The sequence below is a fragment of the Folsomia candida genome, unplaced genomic scaffold, assembly GCF_002217175.1.
Source record: "Folsomia candida strain VU population unplaced genomic scaffold, ASM221717v1 Fcan01_Sc003, whole genome shotgun sequence".
In the NCBI taxonomy this organism is placed as follows: domain Eukaryota; kingdom Metazoa; phylum Arthropoda; class Collembola; order Entomobryomorpha; family Isotomidae; genus Folsomia; species Folsomia candida.
Genome location: NW_019091195.1, coordinates 14,744,603 through 14,768,775, shown reverse-complemented (window position 1 = coordinate 14,768,775; position 24,173 = coordinate 14,744,603). Strand labels below are relative to the sequence as shown.

General features: G+C 36.2%; 7 protein-coding genes across 16 annotated transcripts; 4 read left to right on the top strand and 3 right to left on the bottom strand.

The window, feature by feature from the left end:
• The first annotated feature begins 1,293 nt into the window (after positions 1-1,293).
• LOC110846615 lies at positions 1,294-4,084 on the top strand. Its single transcript, XM_022093420.2, has 6 exons — positions 1,294-1,546; positions 1,655-1,821; positions 1,901-2,388; positions 2,620-2,704; positions 2,786-2,863; positions 2,977-4,084. The coding sequence occupies exons 1-6, from the start codon at positions 1,481-1,483 to the stop codon at positions 3,671-3,673; spliced, it is 1,581 nt and encodes a 526-aa protein (XP_021949112.1). The 5' UTR covers positions 1,294-1,480; the 3' UTR covers positions 3,674-4,084.
• Positions 3,722-6,088, bottom strand: LOC110846622. 3 transcript variants are annotated; one of them, XM_035849776.1, is made up of 7 exons: positions 5,720-6,081; positions 5,537-5,661; positions 5,332-5,469; positions 5,142-5,183; positions 5,025-5,066; positions 4,684-4,944; positions 3,722-4,610 (listed from the first exon to the last, which is right to left on the bottom strand). In XM_035849776.1, exons 2-7 carry the CDS (start codon positions 5,570-5,572, stop codon positions 4,251-4,253), a joined length of 879 nt encoding a protein of 292 aa, XP_035705669.1. In that variant the 5' UTR covers positions 5,573-5,661; positions 5,720-6,081; the 3' UTR covers positions 3,722-4,250. The 3 variants fall into 3 exon arrangements, with proteins under 3 accessions (XP_035705669.1, XP_021949127.1, XP_035705670.1); XM_022093435.2 differs by having other exon boundaries at positions 5,537-6,088; XM_035849777.1 differs by having other exon boundaries at positions 5,332-5,464; positions 5,537-6,081.
• Positions 6,089-6,221: 133 nt separating this feature from the next.
• On the bottom strand, positions 6,222-8,287 carry LOC110846614. Its single transcript, XM_022093419.2, has 2 exons — positions 7,691-8,287; positions 6,222-7,533 (listed from the first exon to the last, which is right to left on the bottom strand). The coding sequence occupies exons 1-2, from the start codon at positions 8,176-8,178 to the stop codon at positions 6,390-6,392; spliced, it is 1,632 nt and encodes a 543-aa protein (XP_021949111.1). The 5' UTR covers positions 8,179-8,287; the 3' UTR covers positions 6,222-6,389.
• Positions 8,288-8,645: 358 nt separating this feature from the next.
• Positions 8,646-11,131, top strand: LOC110846623 (peroxisomal membrane protein PMP34). Of its 2 annotated transcripts, none has more exons than XM_022093436.2 (9): positions 8,646-8,854; positions 9,301-9,392; positions 9,452-9,512; positions 9,585-9,651; positions 9,736-9,922; positions 10,124-10,202; positions 10,289-10,363; positions 10,438-10,610; positions 10,697-11,131. In XM_022093436.2, the coding sequence occupies exons 2-9, from the start codon at positions 9,327-9,329 to the stop codon at positions 10,910-10,912; spliced, it is 924 nt and encodes a 307-aa protein (XP_021949128.1). In that variant the 5' UTR covers positions 8,646-8,854; positions 9,301-9,326; the 3' UTR covers positions 10,913-11,131. The 2 variants fall into 2 exon arrangements, with proteins under 2 accessions (XP_021949128.1, XP_035705671.1); XM_035849778.1 differs by lacking the exon at positions 8,646-8,854 and adding an exon at positions 9,060-9,078.
• On the bottom strand, positions 11,126-15,284 carry LOC110846618 (glycosylated lysosomal membrane protein A). Of its 6 annotated transcripts, XM_022093424.2 has the most exons (9): positions 14,981-15,284; positions 13,348-13,359; positions 13,138-13,268; positions 12,979-13,052; positions 12,784-12,834; positions 12,558-12,711; positions 12,232-12,459; positions 11,612-12,150; positions 11,126-11,535 (listed from the first exon to the last, which is right to left on the bottom strand). In XM_022093424.2, the coding sequence occupies exons 3-9, from the start codon at positions 13,252-13,254 to the stop codon at positions 11,364-11,366; spliced, it is 1,335 nt and encodes a 444-aa protein (XP_021949116.1). In that variant the 5' UTR covers positions 13,255-13,268; positions 13,348-13,359; positions 14,981-15,284; the 3' UTR covers positions 11,126-11,363. The 6 variants fall into 6 exon arrangements, with proteins under 6 accessions (XP_021949116.1, XP_021949118.1, XP_021949117.1 ...); XM_022093426.2 differs by lacking the exon at positions 13,348-13,359; XM_022093425.2 differs by lacking the exon at positions 13,348-13,359 and having other exon boundaries at positions 13,138-13,263.
• Positions 15,285-16,702: 1,418 nt separating this feature from the next.
• LOC110846628 (putative ferric-chelate reductase 1) lies at positions 16,703-17,613 on the top strand. Its single transcript, XM_022093442.2, has 3 exons — positions 16,703-17,172; positions 17,233-17,284; positions 17,392-17,613. The coding sequence occupies exons 1-3, from the start codon at positions 16,782-16,784 to the stop codon at positions 17,459-17,461; spliced, it is 513 nt and encodes a 170-aa protein (XP_021949134.1). The 5' UTR covers positions 16,703-16,781; the 3' UTR covers positions 17,462-17,613.
• Positions 17,614-19,386: 1,773 nt separating this feature from the next.
• On the top strand, positions 19,387-24,097 carry LOC110846612 (dolichyl-diphosphooligosaccharide--protein glycosyltransferase subunit STT3A). 2 transcript variants are annotated; one of them, XM_022093417.2, is made up of 23 exons: positions 19,387-19,544; positions 19,727-19,865; positions 19,954-20,030; positions 20,097-20,161; positions 20,247-20,269; positions 20,342-20,505; positions 20,568-20,590; positions 20,670-20,844; positions 20,922-21,113; positions 21,212-21,365; positions 21,439-21,522; positions 21,691-21,698; positions 21,773-21,919; positions 22,012-22,191; positions 22,278-22,321; positions 22,415-22,559; positions 22,633-22,663; positions 22,735-22,789; positions 22,874-22,899; positions 22,987-23,070; positions 23,152-23,175; positions 23,264-23,494; positions 23,583-24,097. In XM_022093417.2, exons 2-23 carry the CDS (start codon positions 19,766-19,768, stop codon positions 23,687-23,689), a joined length of 2,139 nt encoding a protein of 712 aa, XP_021949109.1. In that variant the 5' UTR covers positions 19,387-19,544; positions 19,727-19,765; the 3' UTR covers positions 23,690-24,097. The 2 variants fall into 2 exon arrangements, with proteins under 2 accessions (XP_021949109.1, XP_035705658.1); XM_035849765.1 differs by lacking the exon at positions 19,387-19,544 and having other exon boundaries at positions 19,709-19,865.
• Positions 24,098-24,173: the final 76 nt, after the last annotated feature.

The following is a 24,173-nucleotide window of genomic DNA, read 5'->3' as shown; positions in this document are numbered from 1 at the left end:
TTATTGCAGGTTTTATATGCAAATGTACATACTAAACTTGGAGTTGAATGGCTAATTCTTTTCCATGTTTCCCTTTTAAGGAAGAAGTGCTTTGGGAAAATGAATTGCCCACGTGGGTGAAAGTCAGGTACGCGAGTGGTAATAAAAGCACGTAGACGAACATATGTATGTATGCACGAGAAAAATTATACCTCGTCGTCACATTTTATGCAGATTCCAGATTTAGGTCGACTCCTGGCTGTATCTCCTTTTTTTCGTTTAATGGTGGCAGTGGGATTTGGATAAAAATCTACAATGTTTTACTTTCTCCATCATCATTCAGCATCCAGCAACACTCAGGATGCTAGATTAAAGGGATTACTCTGCCAACCTAGAGCATGCAATGCAGTTACTGCTGCTGCTTGTTTCACCAAAATAGGTCTAGACAGATAACAATATCAATGAAATGAAAAAAGGTGTTGTTGGCGAACCATCGTGAAATTCCTTTATCGCTACTTTTTCATTCAACTGCTGTAAAGCATCTTCTTGGATATCACATCCAGCAGAATTATTACTCTCACGCTGACCAACTAGTTAATTCGACACGCCCATTTTGACCTAAATTCTACGTTATTTTGCTGAATTGAATGTGACTCCACGAACCTGATTAGTATTGTTTCTACGATTGTGTTACTTATTCATGAAAACTTTCGGGAATTATTGATGCCTGCTCCAGACTCATGTCATTAGTACAATTTTGTACATATTTTACAACGATGCTTCATGATCATTATGCCATACACTCCAATTTCTATTTTTATTTTCTTGTTAAAACTATCACAGGGACAATTAAAAATTTCGACCAATGTAATGTCGACCATTTAAAGAAAACTGAATTATATCAAACAATCTTATAGAACATGTTACAATAAGAATAATACAACCTAAAATGCGTTAGACGTAACCTTTTCACCCAATAATAATGCCAATTTTATTGCTAAATTTTTGCATGTGACATCCTTGAATCATATTGATTCCCTTCACCATAATGAACGATACCTGATCACAGTAATCACATGAAATTAGTGAAACGTTGCATTCCTCATGCAACTGCAGTGTGTCATCATTCGAATGAATTTTAATTAGGAGCTTGAGACTTTTAATAGAATAAAATATCAATTAAAACCAGCCATCAGCATACGTAGCTCTTGAACAAATAAATGTACGCCGAGGGATGGAGGAGCATAGAAGAAAGTGGTCTCACGAGTGGAAAACCCGTTCGACTGGCTGAGCAGCCCATCTGAACAAGGCCCACAAAAGTTGTGTTAAATTCAACTCTATAGAATTGCAGTCTTTTTTGCAGTCACTTTTTCGACAATATACACATACAAAAGAACAGATCACAATTTTAGAAATATTTCCATATTTCCATCCAAGTATTTAGAACAATGAGAAGGCTATAGCAAATATCACATTGCAATATCAAAATAATAAACTAGTAATGGTCATGGACAGATCAGCGTCGTCACCACCCACGGAGTCGCCAAATCCTCTTCTTATTCACACGGTAATAAATAAAGAGAGAGGGATGATTGTTGAACTTCAATTTTAATAACAATACTTGATTCTTATTACATAATGACGACTAATAATAATAATAATGATAATCGAACAGGTTATAAAAGAGGTTTCGTACTACCTGACCCCACCTGACTTGAAGGTGTGTCGTTTAGTCTGTTCTTTTTGGGACGAAGAGTTGTCCCGACTCTTGCGGAAAGTGTCACATCTTCCCCTCCTCACAAATCAGAGACTGCAAGACTTTCTTCAAGCTTCCATAATGAAGTGAGAATACCATCAATTACTTAATTCCGTAATACATAAGGAAATGATTGAATTTAAATTTTAAAATAATTATTTGTAGCCACACCTTTTGCTCAAACTATCAATTGGGTCAAGATGTGACCATGAATCTCGAAGTAGGGAGCCTTGTCTGGAGATTTTTCCATATCTACGGCCCTTTCATAAAATCACTCTACCTGGACAATTGTAAATTGTCACGGGAAGACTTGCTGTCCATTTTGTACAACTCTTGTCCCAACTTGGAAGAACTTATGTTGATTGGCAGTGGAGTGGAGGAGGGCCTTTTTCTCCAACCTCCACCACTCCCTTCCCAAGATGAGATCGTTGTAGAAGAAGGGAACGAAAAAGAGTCCACCACCCCATTGTCACCCTTCTCCAATAGTAGTAGTAGTAGTAATAGTATCAACAACCTCGGTAACCTCAAAAACATAAAGTGCCTTCGTGTCAACTTGATTTGTACACGGATGATTCGAAATACTAAACTGATGGCGGATCTGCTGAAAATTTCTCCGAACGTCGAGACAATTTCTTGGATTGAAACTTTCTTGGGTGAGTCATCCGCATTTCATTATTTCATATGTGCAAAAAGGGATAAGTTGTATGATCTGAAAGAACCACAAACGAGTACAAACTGAAGCACCTCAACTGTCTTGAGTTAACTTGTTTTGAAAATATCACTCGTAATTCAAAGGCCAACATCATTACAATCATTTCTTTCTGTAACATAATTCTCTTCCATCTTCCTCATATTATTTTAATCAATGATATATCCCTTTTTAGATGAAGTTCGATACGATCGAAATTTTCAACTCGATCTGGAACGAGCTTGGTGTGCTAAACCCCATGAAAATGGGATAACAATCAGGTATGCCATAATATTATCAAAAAACGGTTGTACGTACGACATGTAAAAGGTTTTAATTGAAACCCTTGCTTAATTTATCAGAGATACTATTTGCGACACGGCAATCCATCATAAAGAACTCAGCTTGAGTAAATTGAGTAGAATAGAGAGCAATATGAGGTAAGACAAGTCAACAATATATATATTCTTCTAAATATCAATATTGGTACAATTATTCACAAAATATGTATGTACACGTTGTAACAATGAGATATTTTTGTAACTAATTTCAGGCTTAACAATGAGTCCATCCAAGTATTGGAGAGCCGACAATTTCCTCTAAACTTTTTAGATATCAGTTTAACCATCGATGTGGAACCTGTGGTACTATCTTCACTCCTCACGACGTTATCCGGGTCATTGTCTACCCTCCGGCTAGAATTTTACCCAACCCACGGAACAACAAATTTTTTCTCTTTCAATTTCCCAAAAATGTTCAAAATGGAGCATTTATTTGTGCAAAAATTTTCATCCAATTTTTCATTTTATAAAAATTTCAATGCAACTAAATTTCCGCTCTTGAAAACTCTGACCTTTTGTGAGACTGATTTCAAGTCGATGGTGGAAAATGATGACGAGATTTTGCAAGGCTGTAGCGATAATAACATTAAACATTTTGGTTTTCCGATTAGACTGAAAAACGAAAGTATTCGAATTTTGCAAGTTACTTGTGATCTGAGTAGGAATTCACTATCGAGTGAGGGGATTTCTGGGTTGGCAAATTTTTTTCCAAACTTAAAGGAAGCAAGAATGGAAAATTTTGACAGGATGGATAAATCCATTTGGGAGGCTAATTTCTTAAAGTTAAAATTCTTTGGTTCACCATCAGACAAAGGATTAGGGGGACTGCCTTCGCCAAAGGGAGAAAATGAATGCTCCAAATGTTGCAAACATTTCATGAGAGGTTCATACCAGCATCAGCAGCGTTGATTACAACAACAATTCACATATTTATATATCGACCACACTAACAGCCACTTTATAAGAAGCTGATACTACTATATATAAGATGATAATGAGGGATCATTCTTCCCAAAAACATGAAAAAGTTCCGTTCAAATTGACGCAATACGTAAACTATCAGTCATAATAATTATGTATATGCAAAAATCTGTTAATTAATCCATAAATAATTGTCGATACCAAACTCATTTTAATTGGGGTAGTTTTATTCTATTTAAACTTAAATACATCATAACATTTATGAGGTTGTTTTATATTATTAACCTAGCTTCAAGAGCGGATAACTATACTTATGCATACATAATGTACATATGTATTACACCAAACTGATATTGTGCTAAAGTGAAATACATGCAATAAACATCATGCTTAAGTTTATGTGATAATTTGAACAAATGTTGTTTCCTTTTTTGAAAATCAATTGATAAATTTTGGGATTTTAATTAAGGAAATTATATTCAAGTAAGTAATTTTACTGTTTTGTTTTAAATTATTATTTGGTAAAGGTTATCCTCGCTACTTCATCCGTAATAACAAACGCCAATCATTTGTAGTTTGGTTGACATTGCCGTGCAATTGTTTGCCTTTGCCCAGGGAAGCAAGGAAGTGCTGGATCAATTCTCCTCTTATCAATCCTGTAATTCATAAAGTCTGCTGGGTACGACCATGCGGGGATGCATGTGGGATCTGTAGCTCTTGAGTCATAAACATCCCAAAATAAAACTTCGTCCCTTTCACAGAAGGCCCGGGTTGAAGTTAGATGACAATTTCCATTCATGTAAACCCAGTGTAAACAATCGGTTTCTTTAATTTTGTCAAAAGTTTGCTGCCAAGAACATGCGTTTCTTTCACAGCGTGGCTGACCCTGATCAAGAACTAGCCAGTCATTATGGTGACATGGTCCCTGTTTAGAAATGAGAGAAAAGATTATACATATTATTGCTTTACTATTACATAAAATGTCAAATACTGTGGACCTGGGAATAAACAGGATAACACCAGTCGTCCAAAAATACTAACGGCCGCCCGCAATTATATCCAACTTCAGGATCGCAATCACATTTCCCGAATTGAGACCCAGAGCGATCCAAGAAAAATTTCATGTTTGGTTTGCATGGTCCCCTGTATCCGACTTCGAAGCATTTATTGTGTTTTCTCGAGTATGCGAAGCGTTTGTAACCAGCAATGTCATTTTGAGGGCAGATGAACTCGGATTTTGACTCGAAGGGATAAGTGTACTGCAAATTAAAGTTTATACGTGTAGGTATTGCACAGTAACAATTATCACAATTGGTATAATAAATAAATAAGTACATACGTGCGTCTCAAATGGTGGAGTAATGTCAACGGTTCCTACTGACTGTTGTGTGATAAAAATTGCATGGATTTTTTAGAATTTCACTATGAGAATTAACATAGCTATTATGTTTCTTACCTGTTTAGTGGGTTTAATGTACCCATTTCTATCAATTATTTTCTGAAATTAAAAAATATCATACAGTGTAATACTGGAAATGGCAAAGGACTTATGTATATATATAAATCAGATGTATAATAATCCATTGCTCCAGTTGAAGTTGTTAATTACATATCTATGGTGTAAATATACATATGATTACGATTACCGGTAATGGAAATTGTTCAGGTTGATTTTTCAGTGCAAACTGATCTTTGTCGTCAGTATGAGAAATCCTTCCAGTTATTTGGTCTCTCTGAAAAATGGGGGGTTGCTTGTCATTTCCCCCGTAAATTCTGTTGCTGTTCTGAGAAAAATGCAAACGTGTATTTAATTCATAAAAGATTCAGCAGACTTAATTTTTTAAGCTAAACCTCATAGTCCATGAAATCAGGGGGAAAATATTCCATTGAAGTCCACCCTGTGCCCGGTATCGTGGCTCTGATTTTCCGGTCCCTCGCACTCACATTGGTGAAATTATGGTCAAGAACAACTGACACTGCAATTAGTAATACAACTTTCATAATTAAATTCATGTTTATTTTGAGGTTATTTACAAATTATTTGGAACAATGTGGGCTTGCTGGTTGAGAGAATACCACTGGAACAAATTTTTATTCTTTGGACAGCTACATATATACTCAACTATACATAGGTTCAAGTCATAATTAATCGAGGAATCAGTTCGAGATTCCCACAGAGGTTATACACCTCAAAAAAATCACTTTTCATTATGACAGACCCACGCCACTCGCAATTACTGCCTTGACTTTGCATGGGGTTCTCACCATTTGTAGTAAATCTACGCAGTTGTCCAGTTTTTTGTACATTTTCTCTTCATGTTGGTGTACATGACTCCAGTTTGATGCATAAATAGGCTACCTAACCTTGGAGACATTGTGGGGACAAACGCATGTATTTAAGATAAGGGGAGGAGTTTAACATTGTAAGGATAGGAAAACTCATATTTCTGTGGGGACACGGTTCCGCAACCCCTGATTTGATGTATGTGCATGAGTACAACAATTGGATAAGTAAATAGAAAATATAGCTTACGAATTTATTTGTTTCATGCATACTTTATTCATGAGTGGCAAGACAAGAGAAATACAGTCAAGTTCTCGTTACGCATTTCTAAGTACACATATTTAGTTTACATCGACACTCAATAATATTCTAAACGTTCTTTTCTTAAACGATTGCTTAAGATCCAGGACCACGTTCAAACTACCATTTGTATTTTAAATCCATCACACACAATGTAATTGCTAAGTAAAAAGCCACACCAATGGAAGCAATCACGTTTTTAGCAGAATTTGGGGTTGTAGTTTCCAGAGTGGTTGAGCTAGTAGGTGCAGGTGTGGTTGAGCTAGCGGAGGTGGGTGTGGTTGAGCTAGCGGATGTAGGTGTGGTTGACGTAGTATATGTGGTTGTAGATTGTGGTGTGGTTGACGTCACTTGATTACCCTCGTCGGTTCTTATATTGTATTCTGTCGGATCAACAGAATCTCCTTGAAGAGCAATATGGACAACCGAATTTTCCATCGCACTTTGAATGAATGTGTGTGTCAAAATCAATCCATCATGTACAGCGGAGTTTGGAGTTTGTTCTGTGTATGAATACCATCCAGAAATTTGACCTGACGTCAACAAGTTTAGCGTGAATCCTGCATCGGGAATTTGATATTTGAAATATCGCTTTTCATTTTTATTCAGCGTTCCGTTGTGTTCGTCGCCAATCTCGGGTTCTTGGGGAACCTCGCAGGTGGCCTTGTTCATTTGAAAAAAGAATTCGGCTAGTGCCTCGTAGTCGTTGACCCTGAAAACTCTGGACGAGTCGTTGAGTGCTATTTGCTGAAGCTCACTTTCCCTGATGTCCTGCTCGTTGCCAATTCCAACGGCGAAGGAAGTCAAATTAGCGGTTTTTACTGCGGCAACGGCAACCGTGAGGTTTCCTCGATTGCTATTTCCATCCGTGAACGTGGCAACAACTTGTGGGACTCCGGGTCGTGGGGTGGCCTGGTTGAAGAATGTGACCGCCATGAGGAGACCAGCAGGAGTATTCGTATTTCCATTTGGATAACGCACATTCCGGATGGTGGTATTCATTGCTGAGGGAGTTAGAGTGTTACTAAAGTCAAATATTTTTTGTGCATTGTCAGAATAGAGAACGAACGCCACACGAGTGGAATTCAAGGAGAAAGTTTGGACCAAGTCGGCAACGAAGCCTTTGGCTCGAATGAAGGCGCCAGCTCCGATACTCCGAGACCCATCAAGGACTATGCAAATGTCCATCAACCCTTCGCAAACACCGCCATCGCTTTCCAGTCTCTTCACCAGGTCCTTGTACGTTGTAGCGTTTTGATCTGCTCTACACAATAATATGCAAAAATGTAGATGAGATAAATTCGAACTAGATGAGTGGACAGTGACGTGGAGTATTAAAATGAAAATAATTTCAGTTAACTTATGCGCTTAGGATATCTAAACTCTCTAAACGCACAAAATTAGCGTGAGGTAATACGTACCTGTTGTAATTGAGCCTCCAGTACTCGGCTTGACTATCAATGGTTCCGGGGATGGGTCTGTTACTGAGGGAGAGCGTGTGCAAGTACAGCCTGGCCCCTAATCCGGAATACATGGGGACGAGAAGGTCAGCCCAAGTGACACTGTTCCATTGGATGTTCCAAGTGGCGTCAAGCCTCTGATAAATCGTATTTAGACCCGGCACATTTTTGGTCTGATTAAACAGAACTTCGTCCAATTGCCAAATTCCCCCAAAATAATCTGGTCTGTATGTTTTATCATCTTCGCCATCTCGACTTTCGACGTAGGACAACCTCCGCAGCAGATTTTGATCGTGGGGGAAAATTCCTGAGCGTTGAATTTTTCTTACCACGGCTTCAGAGACGTCTGCCCCCTTGGATCTAGGAGTCAAGGTCTCATCTATGCTTTGTGAGTAGACCAATGCTAAAACCCCTATGAAAATGATAAGTTGACCTTGTATTTGAATCATTTCAACCAGTTGTGTTTCTCAATGTCTTTGTTTGACCAACTGCGATTTATCCACTAGTCGTCAATAAATAATGTCACCTTGTTTTGTCACAGTGAAACAAAAGTGTACTAAAAAGTGTAATCATTTCATCTGTCATTCATTTCACGATAATCATGTCAATTGATTACGCTTTGCAGATGTTTTTTCACATAAATCGAGCAATTTCTACACGTTATATAATTTGATGCTATGTCTTTGTATGAAGCCAATTAAAATTATCCACTCGAGAACGAATAAAACAAATAATTATGATATCATAAACAAGTATTTTCCCTGGCTGAATGAGTCAATTATGACACCAGATAAATACATGACAGGCATTGACAGGTCACCAGTGCGAACATTTGCACTCGATAGAAATTTTAAATGATTTAATTTCTGAGAGCTACTCTAATTTATCCTGCAGCATTAGTTGGTGGTGAAAGGGAGGCGGAAGTGATGGACGGGGAAAGCCAAAGAAGCGAGGAATGGAAGAATGGAGAAAGCCACCACCACCACCAGACTTCTCCTCTACTCATCCGCTCTGTGCCTAAAGTTTGTCTCTAAAATATTAATTAGTGTTATTTTAGAATAAACACACATTATTGTTTATTCGAATTTCGAGTTGGAAGTTCCACTAATTTCGAAATCATTTTCTGTAAGTTTTCCTTTCACATCTTATCTTAATATACTTAAAGTTTTGTTATATTAAAACCAAATGAGAAATTCACAGTGAGAATCCGATGCAAGTCCAAAGGTGGATTTTAATTTTTGAGGTTGTTTGTTTGTTTGTGAAACTGACCATGCGGTAGTTCCATATTATTGGCTGAACGTAATTTATACAAGCCAGGCCAGATCGCATAAGGATGATTACCCTATAATGTACTAGCTTTAATCATATATTATGAATAATAATTATGCCTGATAAGACTCATCACTTCTCATATATTCAACATCATAGTTAATACAGTATTGGGGGAGATATTTTCTGTACTGAGTGACCCAAGTTCTCACTCAACCTTATTGCAATATGCATGTACAACATACTTATGTACATATTGCAAAATTAGCATAAAACCGTAATTTTATTTTATTTGATAATAGGAATCAGCTGAGAATAATTCGAAACTATGAGTAAACCACCGGTAGCCATTCTTTCGTATGACAACCTGGTTCACGCGCTAGCTGGGTCTGCTGTAAGTAATTATTTAGAATTGTTTAAGCCGAAATTAATTATTAATTATTCTCATTTTAGGGTAGCGTAACAGCCATGTCCGCTTTTTACCCATTGGACACCATCCGAGCTAGATTACAATGTATGACAAGATTTTTATTTCAATGAAGCCAAATATGTTGGACATATGTAAAATATTTATTCGTAATTGTAGTGGATGACCGAGTGGAAGCAAAAAATACACTAGTCATGCTAATTGAACTGACGAAAAGGGAAGGAATGTAATGCGATGCAAGCCTTATTCGTTTCGTCATGTATATAAAGAAATATATTTAGTCTAAAAATGTAACGTTTGATCTTTTAAGACCGAGCTTGTACCGAGGATTAGTTCCTGTCCTTCAAAGTTTATGCGTCTCAAATTTTGTGTACTTTTACTCCTTCCATGGCCTGAAGTCCTACATCTCAGACAAAATCCCAGCGTCTGCTATTCGAGACTTATTTCTGGGTTCTGTAGCCGGTGTTATCAATGTTTTGACGACGACTCCTTTATGGGTAATATATATTTGCTTATGAAGAACGATGTACGTTAGTGGACTTGATTTTTTTTGAAATTTTATTACTTATACTGCAGTACCTATAATTTGACTGATTTGCACTACTTAATTACTTATCCACTGCATACATTAACCACTTCCAGACATTCACAAGTATATTCAATACTTACACTAGTGTAAATAATTTATATTACAACAGGTAGTCAACACAAGAATGAAAATGCAAGGCCTCCCTCCTGCACCTGGACAGCAGTGCGTAAAGTACAAAAATCTTTTAGGTAATATTTTAAATTTGCAGTCTGCTGAATAGTACAATAAAATAAGTAACAATGGTCTGATAAACTGATGTGTTTCAAATTTGCAGATGGATTAAATCAAATTTACAAACGAGAAGGGCTTCAAGCTTTATGGGCAGGAACTCTTCCTTCACTAATGCTAGGTAATTTTAATTTATGGAAGGATTTTACATGTTTCAATTTGGGTTATTCAGTGTTTTGTTTGAATTACCTACAGTCATTAATCCAGCGATTCAGTTCATGACTTATGAAAGCGTCAAGAGACGCCTCAGGTTTCGATATGGCGACAGAGAATTTTCATCACTGGTGTATTTCCTTGTGGGCGCTGTTGCCAAAACTGTGGCTACCGTATTGACCTATCCACTCCAAATTGTTCAAACGAAACTTAGAGTATGTATATTATTATGTACTGTCAAGTTATATGTTTTGGATTCTGGTTTGGAATTAACTTATTGACATCATATCAATTATTTCAGCATGGTCATAAAATGGAAGGTCTTCGACCAAATGCATCCATGCAAGAAATATTCAGAGCAATAATTCGGAAATATGGGCTAAAAGGTATTTTCAAAGGCATGGAATCTAAGATCCTGCAGACCGTACTTACTTCTGCTCTCATGTTCACAATCTATGAAAAAATCGCTGCATTTGTGTTCCGACTAATGCGAGTCAAACGACACATAAAATCGTAAAATTCTAGTCAATCTATTTTGTCATTTGTAAAATTTTGAAGTACTTAAATTATTAATTAACTACAAGATTTACCATTGTTGTATGTGTTTGTGCGATGTCTTTATAGTAACTTTCGCTGTGGATGATTTACGTTCAATTTACACACATCAAGACCAGATTTTGCACAAGTACTTTTCAATATAAAATTTTATTAAAAACACACTAGATATACAATTTAATTAAAATGCGCACATGTATTCATTCATTTTCACAACTTTTAAAACGTCATTGTTTGACTTTTCCAAGAGTGCATATTAAAATTTATCAAGCACCTTATCAAAAGGCAAAAATACATTTCTTAAACATGCACTAAAAGCAGATCACATTATTCCGTTTTTCCTACCGTTTCACTACAATGTCTTTTTGAGTATGAAGAAAATTAGACCCTGCATCAGTGACTATACATACCCATCAGCGACCCAATAATAAATCGTCCCTTGGTTGCTTCAATCTCTTGACTAAAACATACGTAATAGATAAAATGATGATTAAAGCTGGAATTCCTAGTCCGATTCCAATAATGATAAAGACGAGAGTGGACACAAAATCTTGTGGAGGTTCACCAAATCCAGTTGAATATGTCCTGGATAAAATGATTATTTTTAATGTGGTAGATCATAAATTTTAAAATAAATGTAAGATATTCTATTAACATTTACCATGAAATATGTTTAGTCTTGTTGTAAAAACCATCTTGTTGTGTTCCGAAGCTAATATTGACGGCTTCCAACAACATACTATCCACATCAGCACCATAATATGAGTACAAAATTGAGTCTTGTACGTTATCGTCACCATTGACACTGGAAGCATTTTGAAGTGGATAGGACCAAACGTCAACCGAGTCAATGACGTCTCTAACCTCTCCTGTATAGCAGATCGGCTTCCACTGAATAAAGCTCTGATCGGTTTTGTTAAGAATTGGTGTCCGGACACTAAGAGTTTCAAATACTCCAGGCGTATGTTCATCATCCAGTGTTTTCGTCCTCTCCAATCGCATACGTTCATTCTTCAAGTCCTTCAAGTGTGCTCCCTGAACTACGAGATATTTAAATCCGATTCTAGGGTGACCAGGGTAGTCAGTTTCCGTCAGATTCAACTGAACATCATTAAACGCAATGTCGACTTGTGTGCTATTCTCAGAATAAAGCATGTATGGTAGAACATCACTATAACCGTTGGAACTCTTCATTCGAATCTATTTTGCATAAAATTAGGTATTACTAGCAATTCTTAACATTGCGATATCATTGCGAGTCGTATTGTATACTTCCATTACCGTAAACTTGAAATAACCATCGGGTCCCAAATCAAAAACTTGTTTGCTTTCATTAAAGTAGTGGATATATTTTTTGGCAGTCAGCGTGTAACTCAAGTGAGTAGAATTTTGGTAAGAAATATTATCAAATCTCTCCCATATGAAATTTTTGGTCTGATATCCAGTAATCATGCTCTGATTAATTTGATTTAGTTGAACTACGTCATTGATGTCGTCCGCAATCCAAATCTAAAATAATATCGAGACAATGTGTAGGTGGAGGAATTAAAAAAAACTGTTAAATTGTACATATGTAAATAAATACTATTACTGCAGGTTATTAATACCTTGACTAAACTCCACCCAAAACTATAAAGTGCTGGTGGGTTAAAAGTGATGGATGGAGTAGGGACATTTTCCTCTAGCATTTCGTCCCAATTAACATTCAGAGTACTGTTTAACGACGTACGAGCCATCAGAAGCGTCGGAGCCCCGATGAAACTTTAATTTGGGACAAATTTATGGGTCATTACATAGTATTATTAATATCCATATGTATGCATATATATATACCTCCAAAGGAAATGATAGCAATCAGTTTTCCCTTCAGACTTAATGTGAAGCCTGTTGAGAAAAAATGAGTTAATTTTGACTTGGCGTATAAAGGGGATACGTGGGGGTTGCCGTACTGACATTGTATCGCTTAATTAGTGCGTTTTTATCACTAAATGAAACCGACTTAAAACTTGTCAAGTTACATTTTCTTACAATGTCATGTTTGTCAAGGCGGAGCAGTTAACACCGAACCGTACTTGACATCCAGGATTAATTACTGTGGTGAACTGTTTTATAGAACAACAGACAATTGCAAATCATTATATGCACACATAAATATGTCCTACTTATCCAACTCATTGATTCTAATACCTTCCTAACTTCTTCTATTTTCATGTCATCCCTTCCATTTGACATTCCTTCCGTAGACACAATAAGCCCGAATAGTCCCAGGGTCGCACCCAGTAAAAGCAATTGCAGGGAAGACATTTAGCTTTACTTTCCTAAAAAAATCGAGAGTCTTCTGTCAATTAGGTAATCTGATTTTTAATGAACACGTGTTAAAAATATATAATTAATTACCGTGTAAAATAAATAAGGGAAAAATTTTAGAATAGCGGCGGATCGATATCGGGTCGAGTGATAGGTCATTTTGTTCAGTTTGACGAGCTGAACAAGAATATCGAAACCCGAATGCGCGGAAACGCTCCGTTCAAAAGTTATGGCGGGTCAAAGTTTGAAATTTTTATTGCATTTTTGGACGTTTCAAAGAATTCTAAGACTTAGTCTCACTTTCCCCCAAAGCGGAAAATTTTTTGGGGTATATTGAGATTTTGGGGGGGTAAGGTGAGATTTTTAGTTTTTATTGCAGAATATTGAATTTCAATCATTTTTCGGCACGCCGGGAGGGTTTTCGGGGTACTTAGAGACTTTTGGGGTTATTTCCTATCTAATTCTCCTAATCTTCTAGGTAGCACTTCTAGGTAGCACTTCTAGGTAGCACTTCTAGGTAGCACTTCTAGATAGCATTTCTAGGTAGTACTTCTAGGTAGCACTTCTAGGTAGCATTTCTAGGTAGCACTTCTAGATATCATTTCTAGGTAGCACTTCTCTCTAGCTAGGATTATAGTCACACCATTTCACGCTTTCCGCCTACCTAGTATATCTAACCTAACCTGCTCGCTTCGCTCGCTTAAACACGAACAATACCCCAATATGGGACATAATTACGATAATCGTTTGCACACACCACCTCAATCATCTTGCATTCACCAAAAAATTCTAGGTATCACTTCTAGGTACCACTTCTAGGTAGCACTTCTAGGTAGTTCTTCTAGGTAGCACTTCTAGGGAGAACTTCTAGGTACAACTTCTAGCTAGCTCTTCTAGGTAGCACTTCTAGGTAGCTAGTTCTGCTGCCTCTCTAGCTAGGATTATAGTCACACCATTTCACGCTTTCCGCCTACCTAGTATATCTAACCTAACCTGCTCGCTTCGCTCGCTTAAACACGAACAATACCCCAATATGGGACATCATCTCACCTTACCCAAAAATCTTAAAAATACACCAGAAGTCTCAAAACCCGTGAAACCCCTCCCGCTTGGGGGAAAGTGATCGAAATTCAATATTCTACAATAGAAACTAGAAATCTAGCTAGCTCGTCTAGCTAGCTCCGCTAGCTAGCTCTTCTAGCAGACTCTTCTAGCTAGCTCTGCTAGCTAGCTCCGCTAGCTGGCTCTTCTAGCTAGCTCCGCTAGCTGGCTCTTCTAGCTAGCTCCGTTAGCTGGCTCTTCTAGCTAGGTCTGATTGAAAACTGATTGAAAATCAATATTTCACATTTAAAACCAGATATCTCATCTTACCCCAAAATCTCAATATACCCCAAAAGTCTTAAAAACCCATGAAATCACTCCCGCATAGCGGGAAACTGATTGAAAATCAATATTTCACATTAAAAACTAAAAATCTCACCTTACCCCCAAAATCTCAATATACCCCAAAAAATTTTCCGCTTTGGGGGAAAGTGAGACAAAGTCTTAGAATTCTTTGAAACGTCCAAAAATGCAATAAAAATTTCAAACTTTGACCCGCCATAACTTTTGAACGGAGCGTTTCCGCGCATTCGGGTTTCGATATTCTTGTTCAGCTCGTCAAACTGAACAAAATGACCTATCACTCGACCCGATATCGATCCGCCGCTATTCTAAAGTATACCCTAAATAAGTAAATATTTTATATGTTATACGCCCACATATATGTAGAAGTTTCTCTTTTACGAGTTTTACGACTCCTTAGTTTTCGTTGTACGACACACCGTTCTAATCTGGACAAGATGTGACTAGACTCATCATCTCATCGATTTTATTATATTGGAAATATTTGTTTTCTCGTCGTTTAATCAGACAAATCAACAAATTTTATTCCCAACTCTTGTGAAAACAATGGTTCAATCAAAAATCAACCCACTTTGTGTTTGACTTGAACGCAAAACAGATCGAACAGCAGACTGAGGTTTTACTTGTTATGCTGAATGAATCATCTGTCTGTTGTTACATATAAAGTTGACAGAAGTAGCATGTACTACATACATAACATGGAATTGGAATATATATCATGGATCTATAGAATATACATATACATGTAACATGTAATATATAACATGTAATATTTGGCTTTTTGGTTCTGCGGTTTTGTTCTTCCTTGTAACTCCGTCACTTCATTTCAAGTCATTTTACATATTTCCAGGTCTAAAATAACCTGAACTTATTTAGATTCATTATTATATGAATTTGATGTCATACAATAATATGAATAGAATGAGTTGCTACAATTAAAACTAATAATAATGATTTGAATGACTCTAAAATTCAAGTGTGCAAATTATTCGTGCTTAAAGTGCATTTCTTTTGTAAAATCTATTGAAATATGAGAATGCATTTTATCCAATGATATTAATTCACTCATTTACAGTCCATTGAGTTGTCACCATTTGTTGATTCTTGTAATAATCTAAGCAATTGACAAACCTATAGCCTTGGTCATTATTCGTTAAATGTCTGAGATGAATGTGGATGGGGTTTGGAATATTTTAGGATTGGCGATTGTTAAAAGTCTGCAAATAAGCTACAATAATTTATTGGTGACAAAATGCTTTGTCTTGAAAGTTGTTATTCAGCTTGCTACTACATACATACTCTTTGTTAAGCATCATACATATATTGTATATTCTCATATCACATATACATATCACATATACATATATTCTCATTAAAAACACACAAGCGACATGGCAGTAGAAGTTGAATCATATCAAGGTATTTCATAATAGAGTTCTTGAAAACGGTGTGGACATTTTGTAATTCTATACCATATGCATGACCGATTTGTAAACTGATAGCTTAGACAAACATTGATTACGAAAATTCGTTTATTTGTTAACTGAATTTTGAATTGATGGAACAAGTTTTTGAAGTTTTGGTTCCTCATAAATGAACATTTTAAAAATAGTTCGCATAATTACATTAAATATGTGAAATATTATAACATATTATTACATTAAATATGTGATATTGTGTAGTTTAGGTTAGAAACCAACCGGACACCGAAATATAATGACATTCAAGACGATTTTTTGCACATGAAGATCAACATTGGATATTGCAGTCGAAAATCGATTTATGTATAGTTTTTTTACTGCTATACAACCACTATACATATACTCACTAATAGTGTTGTTTTTTGTTCTTTACCTCATATTGCTATACAAGTATGCAAAAGTTACGCTACAAGTATACATATGTAATATATAAATTTTACTTACAAATGCTCAAAGGATGTGTCGTATTCTATGTCTACTATTGGTATGTCTACCGGTATGTAGATGTGTATGTGTATGCTACAAGTTTTGTCCATTCCACAATTTAATGAGACGTTGCTCACTATTTAGAGATCATTAGGATTTTAGCACTCGCAACGTAAGCATCCTTCATTTTGCGAATTTCCAGTTGTCTACAATATGGCCATTTATCACGTTTTGTGTCTCACCTTAATCGGTGTTTTTGCCACCCGAGTATCCGGTTATGCTGGTGGTGCACCCAACAGTGAAGCCATCTGCCAAGACCTCACCCCAAAACATGGCGTTGATGCCCAGAGCTCAGCATCGCCCTACAAACTTACCTTGGACAAGACAGAGGTGAAGCCTGGTCAGGAGGTCAAATTGACCATTTCTGGAAACGGTGTCACTTTCAAAGGATTTTTGGTGCAAGGGAGGAAAGTGGGATCGGAGGGACCTTCCAGCCCCGTGGGCAAGTTTATCGCCGTCCAGAACGCTGGTGAAAGCCAACCTCTCAACTGCGGCAACATTGTGGGGTCCTCCATCACGCATACCAACAACAAGGAGAAGACTAGTAAAAAAAATTAAACTACATTTTTTATGAGAACTCTTAAATTAAATTAAATTAAATTAGGTCTCACCCTCACCTGGGTTGCGCCAGAGTCCAAGGGGACCTACCAATTGCTGTAAGATGACAATAATAAGGATCACTTTCATTCATGCAATATCTTCCCCAGTAAATCTTAATCAATAGATTGACTATAACTCGTACTATTTATTTTTTTTTCCGCAGGACTACTGTTGTTCAATCGGGATACACTTTCTGGGTGGCCCAACCTTCAGAAAGTATCAATGTTGTTTAATTTTGTATACCGAATTTAGTATATTAAATTTCATTTTGGCTGTATGCGTTTTTTTCTTTATGAAATGCCAATTTAAATTGGCTTGAAATATAATTGTTACGTCATTCATTATTTGCTAAAATAAATGGCAGGTATCCAAATGTTTTCTCAAATAGAGTGGTTGAAAAATACATATTTCGTGCATCATGTACATAGCCTGACAAACCATCAATTTTCCAGGTAAAAAATACGTCACATATATAACCGTCGTATAATAGTCCAACCCGTTCATCGTTATGTAGTGTCTGCTAAATAGCAGGGTGAAGGTCGAGATGAGGCCGAGACAATAAGTGCTTGCTTAAGCTTCATATGAAACTAGATTTAATTTTTTGCCAACAATTTCCAATTTACCTGGTAATTGCTTTGCTACCCAGTGAGTACGTACCTATCGCATTATTCGCATTCTGATTGTCCTTTGCGAAAATTTTGGTTATCATTCTTACATAAGGAATGCGTCATACAACAGGTGCGCAAAATCAGTCGGAGAACTTGGGATTAGCTGGATCTATCCAGCTTACATACTCATCGCAATTTGATAATTTATTTACTTGCTTCGTTATTGTATCTTATTGTTATATCTTATTTGTGACCAAATTCTAACTACAATACAAAAGTACAATTAAGGGTGTGTCATGTTACAAATTGTGCATCGTCATCATCATTTTACCGAGAGAGATAAAATCTCTCTTATTTTATATATCTTCAATTATTCTCCTTCATCTAATCTCTGCTCCCAAATCCCACTGCGACTAGTTAGCAATGTGTTAGTTGGGCAGTTAGAGGGTACTTTTTTGCCAAAATTGCACGAGCAATATTTGCTGCGAATAAAAAAATGAGTCACGGTGGTTTTAACCCTTTATGTATTCCCTGATCATGATCAACTTGACAAACTCGTCGACAATGACAAATTAATGCATATTATTGTTTTTATACAACTCTCAATCTCATCATGTGCATATGTGTGTATGCAACAAGAACCACTTGGTCGCGTCCTATCACATTTCCTTGAACTGATTAAAATTCAGGAGGCATATGTTTATGACTTCAATGTAAATTTTTAAAAAACTCAATATTTTTACATGTTCATGCATACGTAAATGCCACAGAAATGAGTAATAAGCACAGTTCCATTGTTGCACATGAAGTTCATAAAAGTATGAACTAAACACAATATACAAAATCCTGGAATTGTTCAGCGGATGAAGATGAGATAAAGGGGAAAGTGTCAAATAAATTTCTGAAGGTCAGTGGTCAGCGATGGATGAGATTTATACTTATTGTTTGTAGAAGGTGAGAATACTCCCGTTCGCGTGCTTCATTATTATATTGTAATGTTATAAGTGCTGAATAATGCTGTGACAAAGGGAAGCGGATGACACACAAAATTGCACAAAAGTGGTAATTAAGCAGCATCACGAATTAAAACAATTACACATTAACCTAAGTGGCATTTAACAACGCGAATGTGACAACTGAGCGCATTCTGGTGTGCTATATTATGTAGCAACCAAGGATTTTCTGGTGAATCTCCCCGTATAATCTATTGTGGCGTACTTGGTAGAATAGGAAACCTTGTACAAAACTCATCTCCTTATAGACTTTAAATGTCTAAAAAGAAAGTCTCACTTTTCCCGAGCATATGTAACCATCCAAACCAGTGTAATTTTTATACGCTATCATCTACTATTTCATTATACCACTATGAGTTTGTTTGTACATTAAAACGGTTGCAAACTCGTAAGAAATGCATGTAAAATTTGCAATCGTTCTAATACACAATCTTCATAATAATTGTAATTTTTTAAATATTGTAAACATCTTTGGGAAACAGAGATGGGAAAGTGAGACGAGTGGATAAGTGGGAAAAGTGAGATTCGCTGTTTGGGGCATAATGGCGAAGGCAGGCAGGGGCAAAGTGAGAATTGTCCATGCCACGACTTACGGTGGGAAGGCCTAGAAGTTCAAGAGTTTGGATGGAGTCTGCTTGACACTGCACACTGATAACATAACAGAACCGGCTTGCATTAATAACAAGCCGAGGCAGGTAAGGCCCGGGCTTATCGACTTTCAATTTGGACTAAGATATCCTCACACGTTAGCCTACACAATAAATAATCGTTAATGTATGCGATATACGTGATTGAGTGGCATTTTGTCCAAATTGCAGATAAATTAAATTGACGGGATTCTGGTTCGTTTAACTGAAGTTGTTTTGTTTGTTTAAAGACTTGTTTTTTGGGTCCCTGTAAAATTGGATAAGCTGAGATGGCTGTGAAACTTCTCAAAGGAAAGAATGGTGACACTTCTGCACAAAAATACGAAACTTTGCTCAAGCTAACCATCCTAACTTTAGGAGCCATACTATGTAAGTCCTCCATACCACTTAATTATTCTGCTCCTCAAAAACATTTGAAATTGTTTATAATGAATTTCTAAATTGTATGTAATTGCAGCATTTTCCACTCGACTATTCTCTGTATTGCGCTACGAAAGTGTCATTCATGAATTCGATCCGTACTTTAACTATAGAGTAATATACATAGCTTTTTTAAGATATTGAACATAGTGTATATTATAATATGTTTCACTGTGTTAGACGACGAAATATCTTGCTGAGGAAGGATATTATAGCTTTCACAACTGGTTTGATGACCGAGCATGGTAAGTTCAGTTACATTTATTTACCCCATCTCTATTTATGTTATTGCTTATTTTATTGCTCAAAAATACTTTTTTCTTGGAATAGGTATCCTCTTGGGCGTATTATTGGTGAGCAAAGCTGATAATTCAGAATCATTTTTATTTGAACATTGAATAATAAGATTACTTATGCACTAAAAGGGGGTACCATTTATCCTGGGCTCATGGTCACAAGTGCCGTTTTCTACCACATTCTGAACTTCTTCAACTTTGCCATTGATGTCCGTAATGTGTGTGTGTTTTTGGCTCCTCTCTTCTCCAGCTTCACTACCATTGTGACTTATTTACTTACCAAAGAGTTGAAAGTGAGTAACAATAATAATAATCTTGGGTTTACACAAATTTTAAAATATTTTAATCTGAGCAGGATGAAGGAGCCGGCTTGACAGCGTAAGAATTTCCAGCTGCTTTACCGTCATATTCATGTCTAATATTTTTTAAGTAAAATCTTCATTCGTATTGATTTCAGAGCTGTAATGATAGCAATTGTGCCAGGCTACATCTCTCGATCGGTTGCAGGATCATATGATAATGAAGGGATTGCAATTTTTTGCATGCTTCTGACGTATTATCTTTGGATTAAAGCTGTTAAATCGGGATCTGTGTTTTGGGGAGCTTTATGCTCTGTTGCATATTTTTACATGGTATGCTCGTGTGATTGAGATAAAATAAGTTATTTTCTTGCAGAGGCAGGGTTTGTTATAATGCTAATTTTCTGTAGGTATCATCTTGGGGTGGATATGTTTTCTTGATAAACTTAATTCCCTTGCACGTTTTCACATTGATTGTTACTGGTCGATTTTCACACAGAATATACGTGGCATATAGTACCGTGTACTGCATTGGTACTATAATGTCGATGCAGATTCCATTTGTTGGATTCCAGCCTGTCCAGACTTCAGAACATATGTTGGTAATATATTACAATATGTAACAGGCACATTATGTGCATAGTAATTAGCACCACACAAAAATGATTGTAGATGTAAAAGTTTTATATTGTTAACGCAGGCGTTCGGTGTTTTTGGTCTTAGCCAAATTGTTGCTTTCATTGACTACTTAAAGTCGAAGTTATCTCAAGAAAATTTTGAGACTTTGTTCCATGCATTGTTTACTACATTCGGAGTGGTTCTTGCTGGAGGTGCCACAATATTATGGGCTACAGGTAAATATTGAATCCCTTGTAATGAAACTGCAGAGTAGATGAGTTGAATAATTGGTGTAATTCGATTCGACAGGGAAAATTGCACCTTGGACTGGACGATTTTACTCCTTGTTGGATCCTTCTTACGCCAAAAACAACATTCCCATAATTGCCTCAGGTTAGTTTTTGTAATTCTGGTATTATATTCATTTCCTAACCCTGTGAAATTTTGAATTAATTGTCCAAGACTAAGCATAAAAAGTAATATTGTATTGATCATCCCTGCATCAAATTTAAATGAGTACTTATTAATATCAATGATTCAATTTTTATGTCGCCTCCCTAGTCAGTGAGGTGAGCAATTTTTTAAAACTTTTTTCTTTGATATAATTGATATTTTCTTTGACATCGTGTAATGTATTTTTTAGCATCAACCAACAGCTTGGAGCTCCTTTTACTTCGACTTGCAACTACTGGTTTTCTTGTTCCCGGTGGGCTTGTATATTTGTTTTACCAATTTAAACGACGCCAATATCTTTATTATTCTGTATGGAATAACAAGCATTTATTTTGCTGTAAGTGGCGAAATTCCTATTCTGATTCAGAGCTTTTATTCATTCGTAAAAATCATTCCTAAAAATTAACACTGGACAATTCATTGATTTAGGGGGTCATGGTTCGATTGATGTTGGTGTTAGCTCCAGTCATGTGTGTGTTGGGTGGAATCGCAGTCAGTTCATTGCTGGGAAAATACATGAAAGACCTAGATTGGGGCGGCAAAACGCAGGAAAAACAACGCCCAGTGAAAACTAAAGAAGCAGCAAGTCCACAAGGGAAACGGCAAGAGGTACATGCATTTTTATGCATGCATAGTAATTTTCACACCTAGAATTTACGAGTTATTCAATTACCAATTGCTTACCTTTTTAATAGGTCGCAATTGCATTTGTGGGAATGCTTACGCTGTTTATGGTCATGTACGGATATTTTTTATATTTATCAAAACTTTGGTAACCTTATACCCCTTAGTAATTATGTATGCAAGCTAAAATATATTTATGTTTATTAAGGTATGCCCTGCACTGCACATGGGTTACGTCAGAAGCTTACAGCAGCCCAAGTATTGTTTTATCTGCCCGATCCTACGACGGTTCACTCATAATCTTTGACGATTTCCGTGAAGCCTACTACTGGCTAAGGATGAATACTCCACCCGTTAGTCATTTTTGCCAATAATTACTTTGCATATTTTGTTTTATAATGGAGGAATTTTTAACAATTTTGATAGGATGCAAAAATCATGTCTTGGTGGGATTATGGTATGTGTTTTTTAATGAAATGCATACCACAAACAAAGTTGAAATTCATTGTTGACTGCATTTTACATCAGGATATCAAATAACAGCGATGGCGAATCGAACAATATTAGTGGACAATAACACTTGGTAAGTATATTTGGAATAATGCTTATTATCATTTAATTAAAAATTATGTTGTACTTCATAATGAGAAATTAATTATAATAATAGGAATAATACCCACATAAGCCGAGTCGGTAATACGTTTTACTATATATTCAGGAAATATTATGCATCAGACACATTATTTGAAGATTATAACTAAGAAATTTTCTTTCGAGCAGGACAAGCAATGGCATCTCCAGAGGAAAAAGCTTACGAAATAATGCGAGAACTTGATGTAGACTATGTTCTAGTCATTTTTGGTGGTAAGTAAAACCAATATCCTCATCAGTAATTAGTCAAGTAATTAATTATTTAAATCAATGGATGTTTGCCTACTCATATAGGTTTGACTGGATATTCTTCTGACGGTACGTATGCTGTGGGGTTTTCTGTTTTATTGATATGACATTTCAGTTAAATAAAGTTAGTCTTGCTTAATGGGTTACTGCTTTCCAGATATTAATAAATTTTTGTGGATGGTCCGCATTGGTGGAAGTACTGACAAAGGAAATCACATCAAAGAGCAAGATTATTACAGTCCCTCAGGTGAATTTCGAATCGATAGAGACGGCTCTTCAACAATGCTAAACAGCTTGATGTACAAGCTCTGCTATTACAAGTTTGGACAAATGTACACTGAAGGTGGGAAGCCGACTGGATATGACCGCGTTAGAAGTGCTGAAATTGGTACATTTTTACTTAATACTATATCACTATATAAATACGATATTAAATCTGAAACTAATCGTAAGTGTACACTGAATTTTTGTTTCAGGAAATAAGGATTTCGAGTTGGATGTATTAGAAGAGGCCTACACGACTGAACACTGGCTTGTACGCATTTATCGGGTCAAACCTTTGCCTAATCGAGGTGCAAGATAACTCAAATCTTTAACATTCATATGAAACAGGACACGACTACATAAGCTATGCTACTTGACTACTGTTTATTGTGTATTTATTATTAAGCAAAGTATAAAAGTCATATTTCTTAAATTGACTGAATATCTTAAGAATTAATTGTGAATTTAATGTCTCAGCCTCACTCAGTCCGTCAGCCCAGATTAATTGTGATAAATTATTTCATTCTTTTTTAATCCGTTATTGTCGTCAGTACTTTAACTGCAAATAAAACTTACGTGTAGCTCATCAATAATAAAAATAATTCTTGTTCATGCTTGTTAAAAAACTTGATATAATATTTTGTTAATTGTTAAGTATTATGTTTCAGTTTTAGATGAATACTTATTACACTTTGCGAACGAAGAATAAAATAAAATCTAGCTAAAATATAGAGTTTGGGAAAAGGTGTGATGGAAATACAAGCGTAAATTACTGTGCATCCTATTTTATAACATAATTTCAT

Bases quoted from the DNA above. Each gene is read 5' to 3' on its own strand.
- LOC110846612 (XM_022093417.2), top strand. From the start codon at position 19,766: ATGGCTGTGAAACTTCTCAAAGGAAAGAATGGTGACACTTCTGCACAA. The intron at 20,162-20,246 runs GTAAGTTCAGTT...TTCTTGGAATAG, and splicing joins TGGTTTGATGACCGAGCATG to GTATCCTCTTGGGCGTATTA. The intron at 23,176-23,263 runs GTACGTATGCTG...ACTGCTTTCCAG, and splicing joins GACTGGATATTCTTCTGACG to ATATTAATAAATTTTTGTGG.
- LOC110846614 (XM_022093419.2), bottom strand. From the start codon at position 8,178: ATGATTCAAATACAAGGTCAACTTATCATTTTCATAGGGGTTTTAGCA. The intron at 7,534-7,690 runs GTACGTATTACC...ATTATTGTGTAG, and splicing joins TGGAGGCTCAATTACAACAG to AGCAGATCAAAACGCTACAA.
- LOC110846628 (XM_022093442.2), top strand. From the start codon at position 16,782: ATGGCCATTTATCACGTTTTGTGTCTCACCTTAATCGGTGTTTTTGCC. The intron at 17,173-17,232 runs GTAAAAAAAATT...AAATTAAATTAG, and splicing joins CAACAACAAGGAGAAGACTA to GTCTCACCCTCACCTGGGTT. The intron at 17,285-17,391 runs GTAAGATGACAA...TTTTTTCCGCAG, and splicing joins AAGGGGACCTACCAATTGCT to GACTACTGTTGTTCAATCGG.
- LOC110846615 (XM_022093420.2), top strand. From the start codon at position 1,481: ATGGTCATGGACAGATCAGCGTCGTCACCACCCACGGAGTCGCCAAAT. The intron at 1,547-1,654 runs GTAATAAATAAA...ATAATCGAACAG, and splicing joins ATCCTCTTCTTATTCACACG to GTTATAAAAGAGGTTTCGTA. The intron at 2,864-2,976 runs GTAAGACAAGTC...AACTAATTTCAG, and splicing joins AGAATAGAGAGCAATATGAG to GCTTAACAATGAGTCCATCC.
- LOC110846623 (XM_022093436.2), top strand. From the start codon at position 9,327: ATGAGTAAACCACCGGTAGCCATTCTTTCGTATGACAACCTGGTTCAC. The intron at 9,513-9,584 runs GTATGACAAGAT...TCGTAATTGTAG, and splicing joins CATCCGAGCTAGATTACAAT to TGGATGACCGAGTGGAAGCA. The intron at 10,364-10,437 runs GTAATTTTAATT...AATTACCTACAG, and splicing joins TCTTCCTTCACTAATGCTAG to TCATTAATCCAGCGATTCAG.
- LOC110846622 (XM_022093435.2), bottom strand. From the start codon at position 5,698: ATGAATTTAATTATGAAAGTTGTATTACTAATTGCAGTGTCAGTTGTT. The intron at 5,067-5,141 runs GTAAGAAACATA...ATCACACAACAG, and splicing joins ACATTAAACCCACTAAACAG to TCAGTAGGAACCGTTGACAT. The intron at 4,945-5,024 runs GTATGTACTTAT...TTTAATTTGCAG, and splicing joins CTCCACCATTTGAGACGCAC to TACACTTATCCCTTCGAGTC.
- LOC110846618 (XM_022093424.2), bottom strand. From the start codon at position 13,254: ATGTCTTCCCTGCAATTGCTTTTACTGGGTGCGACCCTGGGACTATTC. The intron at 13,053-13,137 runs GTATTAGAATCA...TCTATAAAACAG, and splicing joins AAATAGAAGAAGTTAGGAAG to TTCACCACAGTAATTAATCC. The intron at 12,835-12,978 runs GTAAGAAAATGT...TTTTCTCAACAG, and splicing joins GCCTTGACAAACATGACATT to GCTTCACATTAAGTCTGAAG.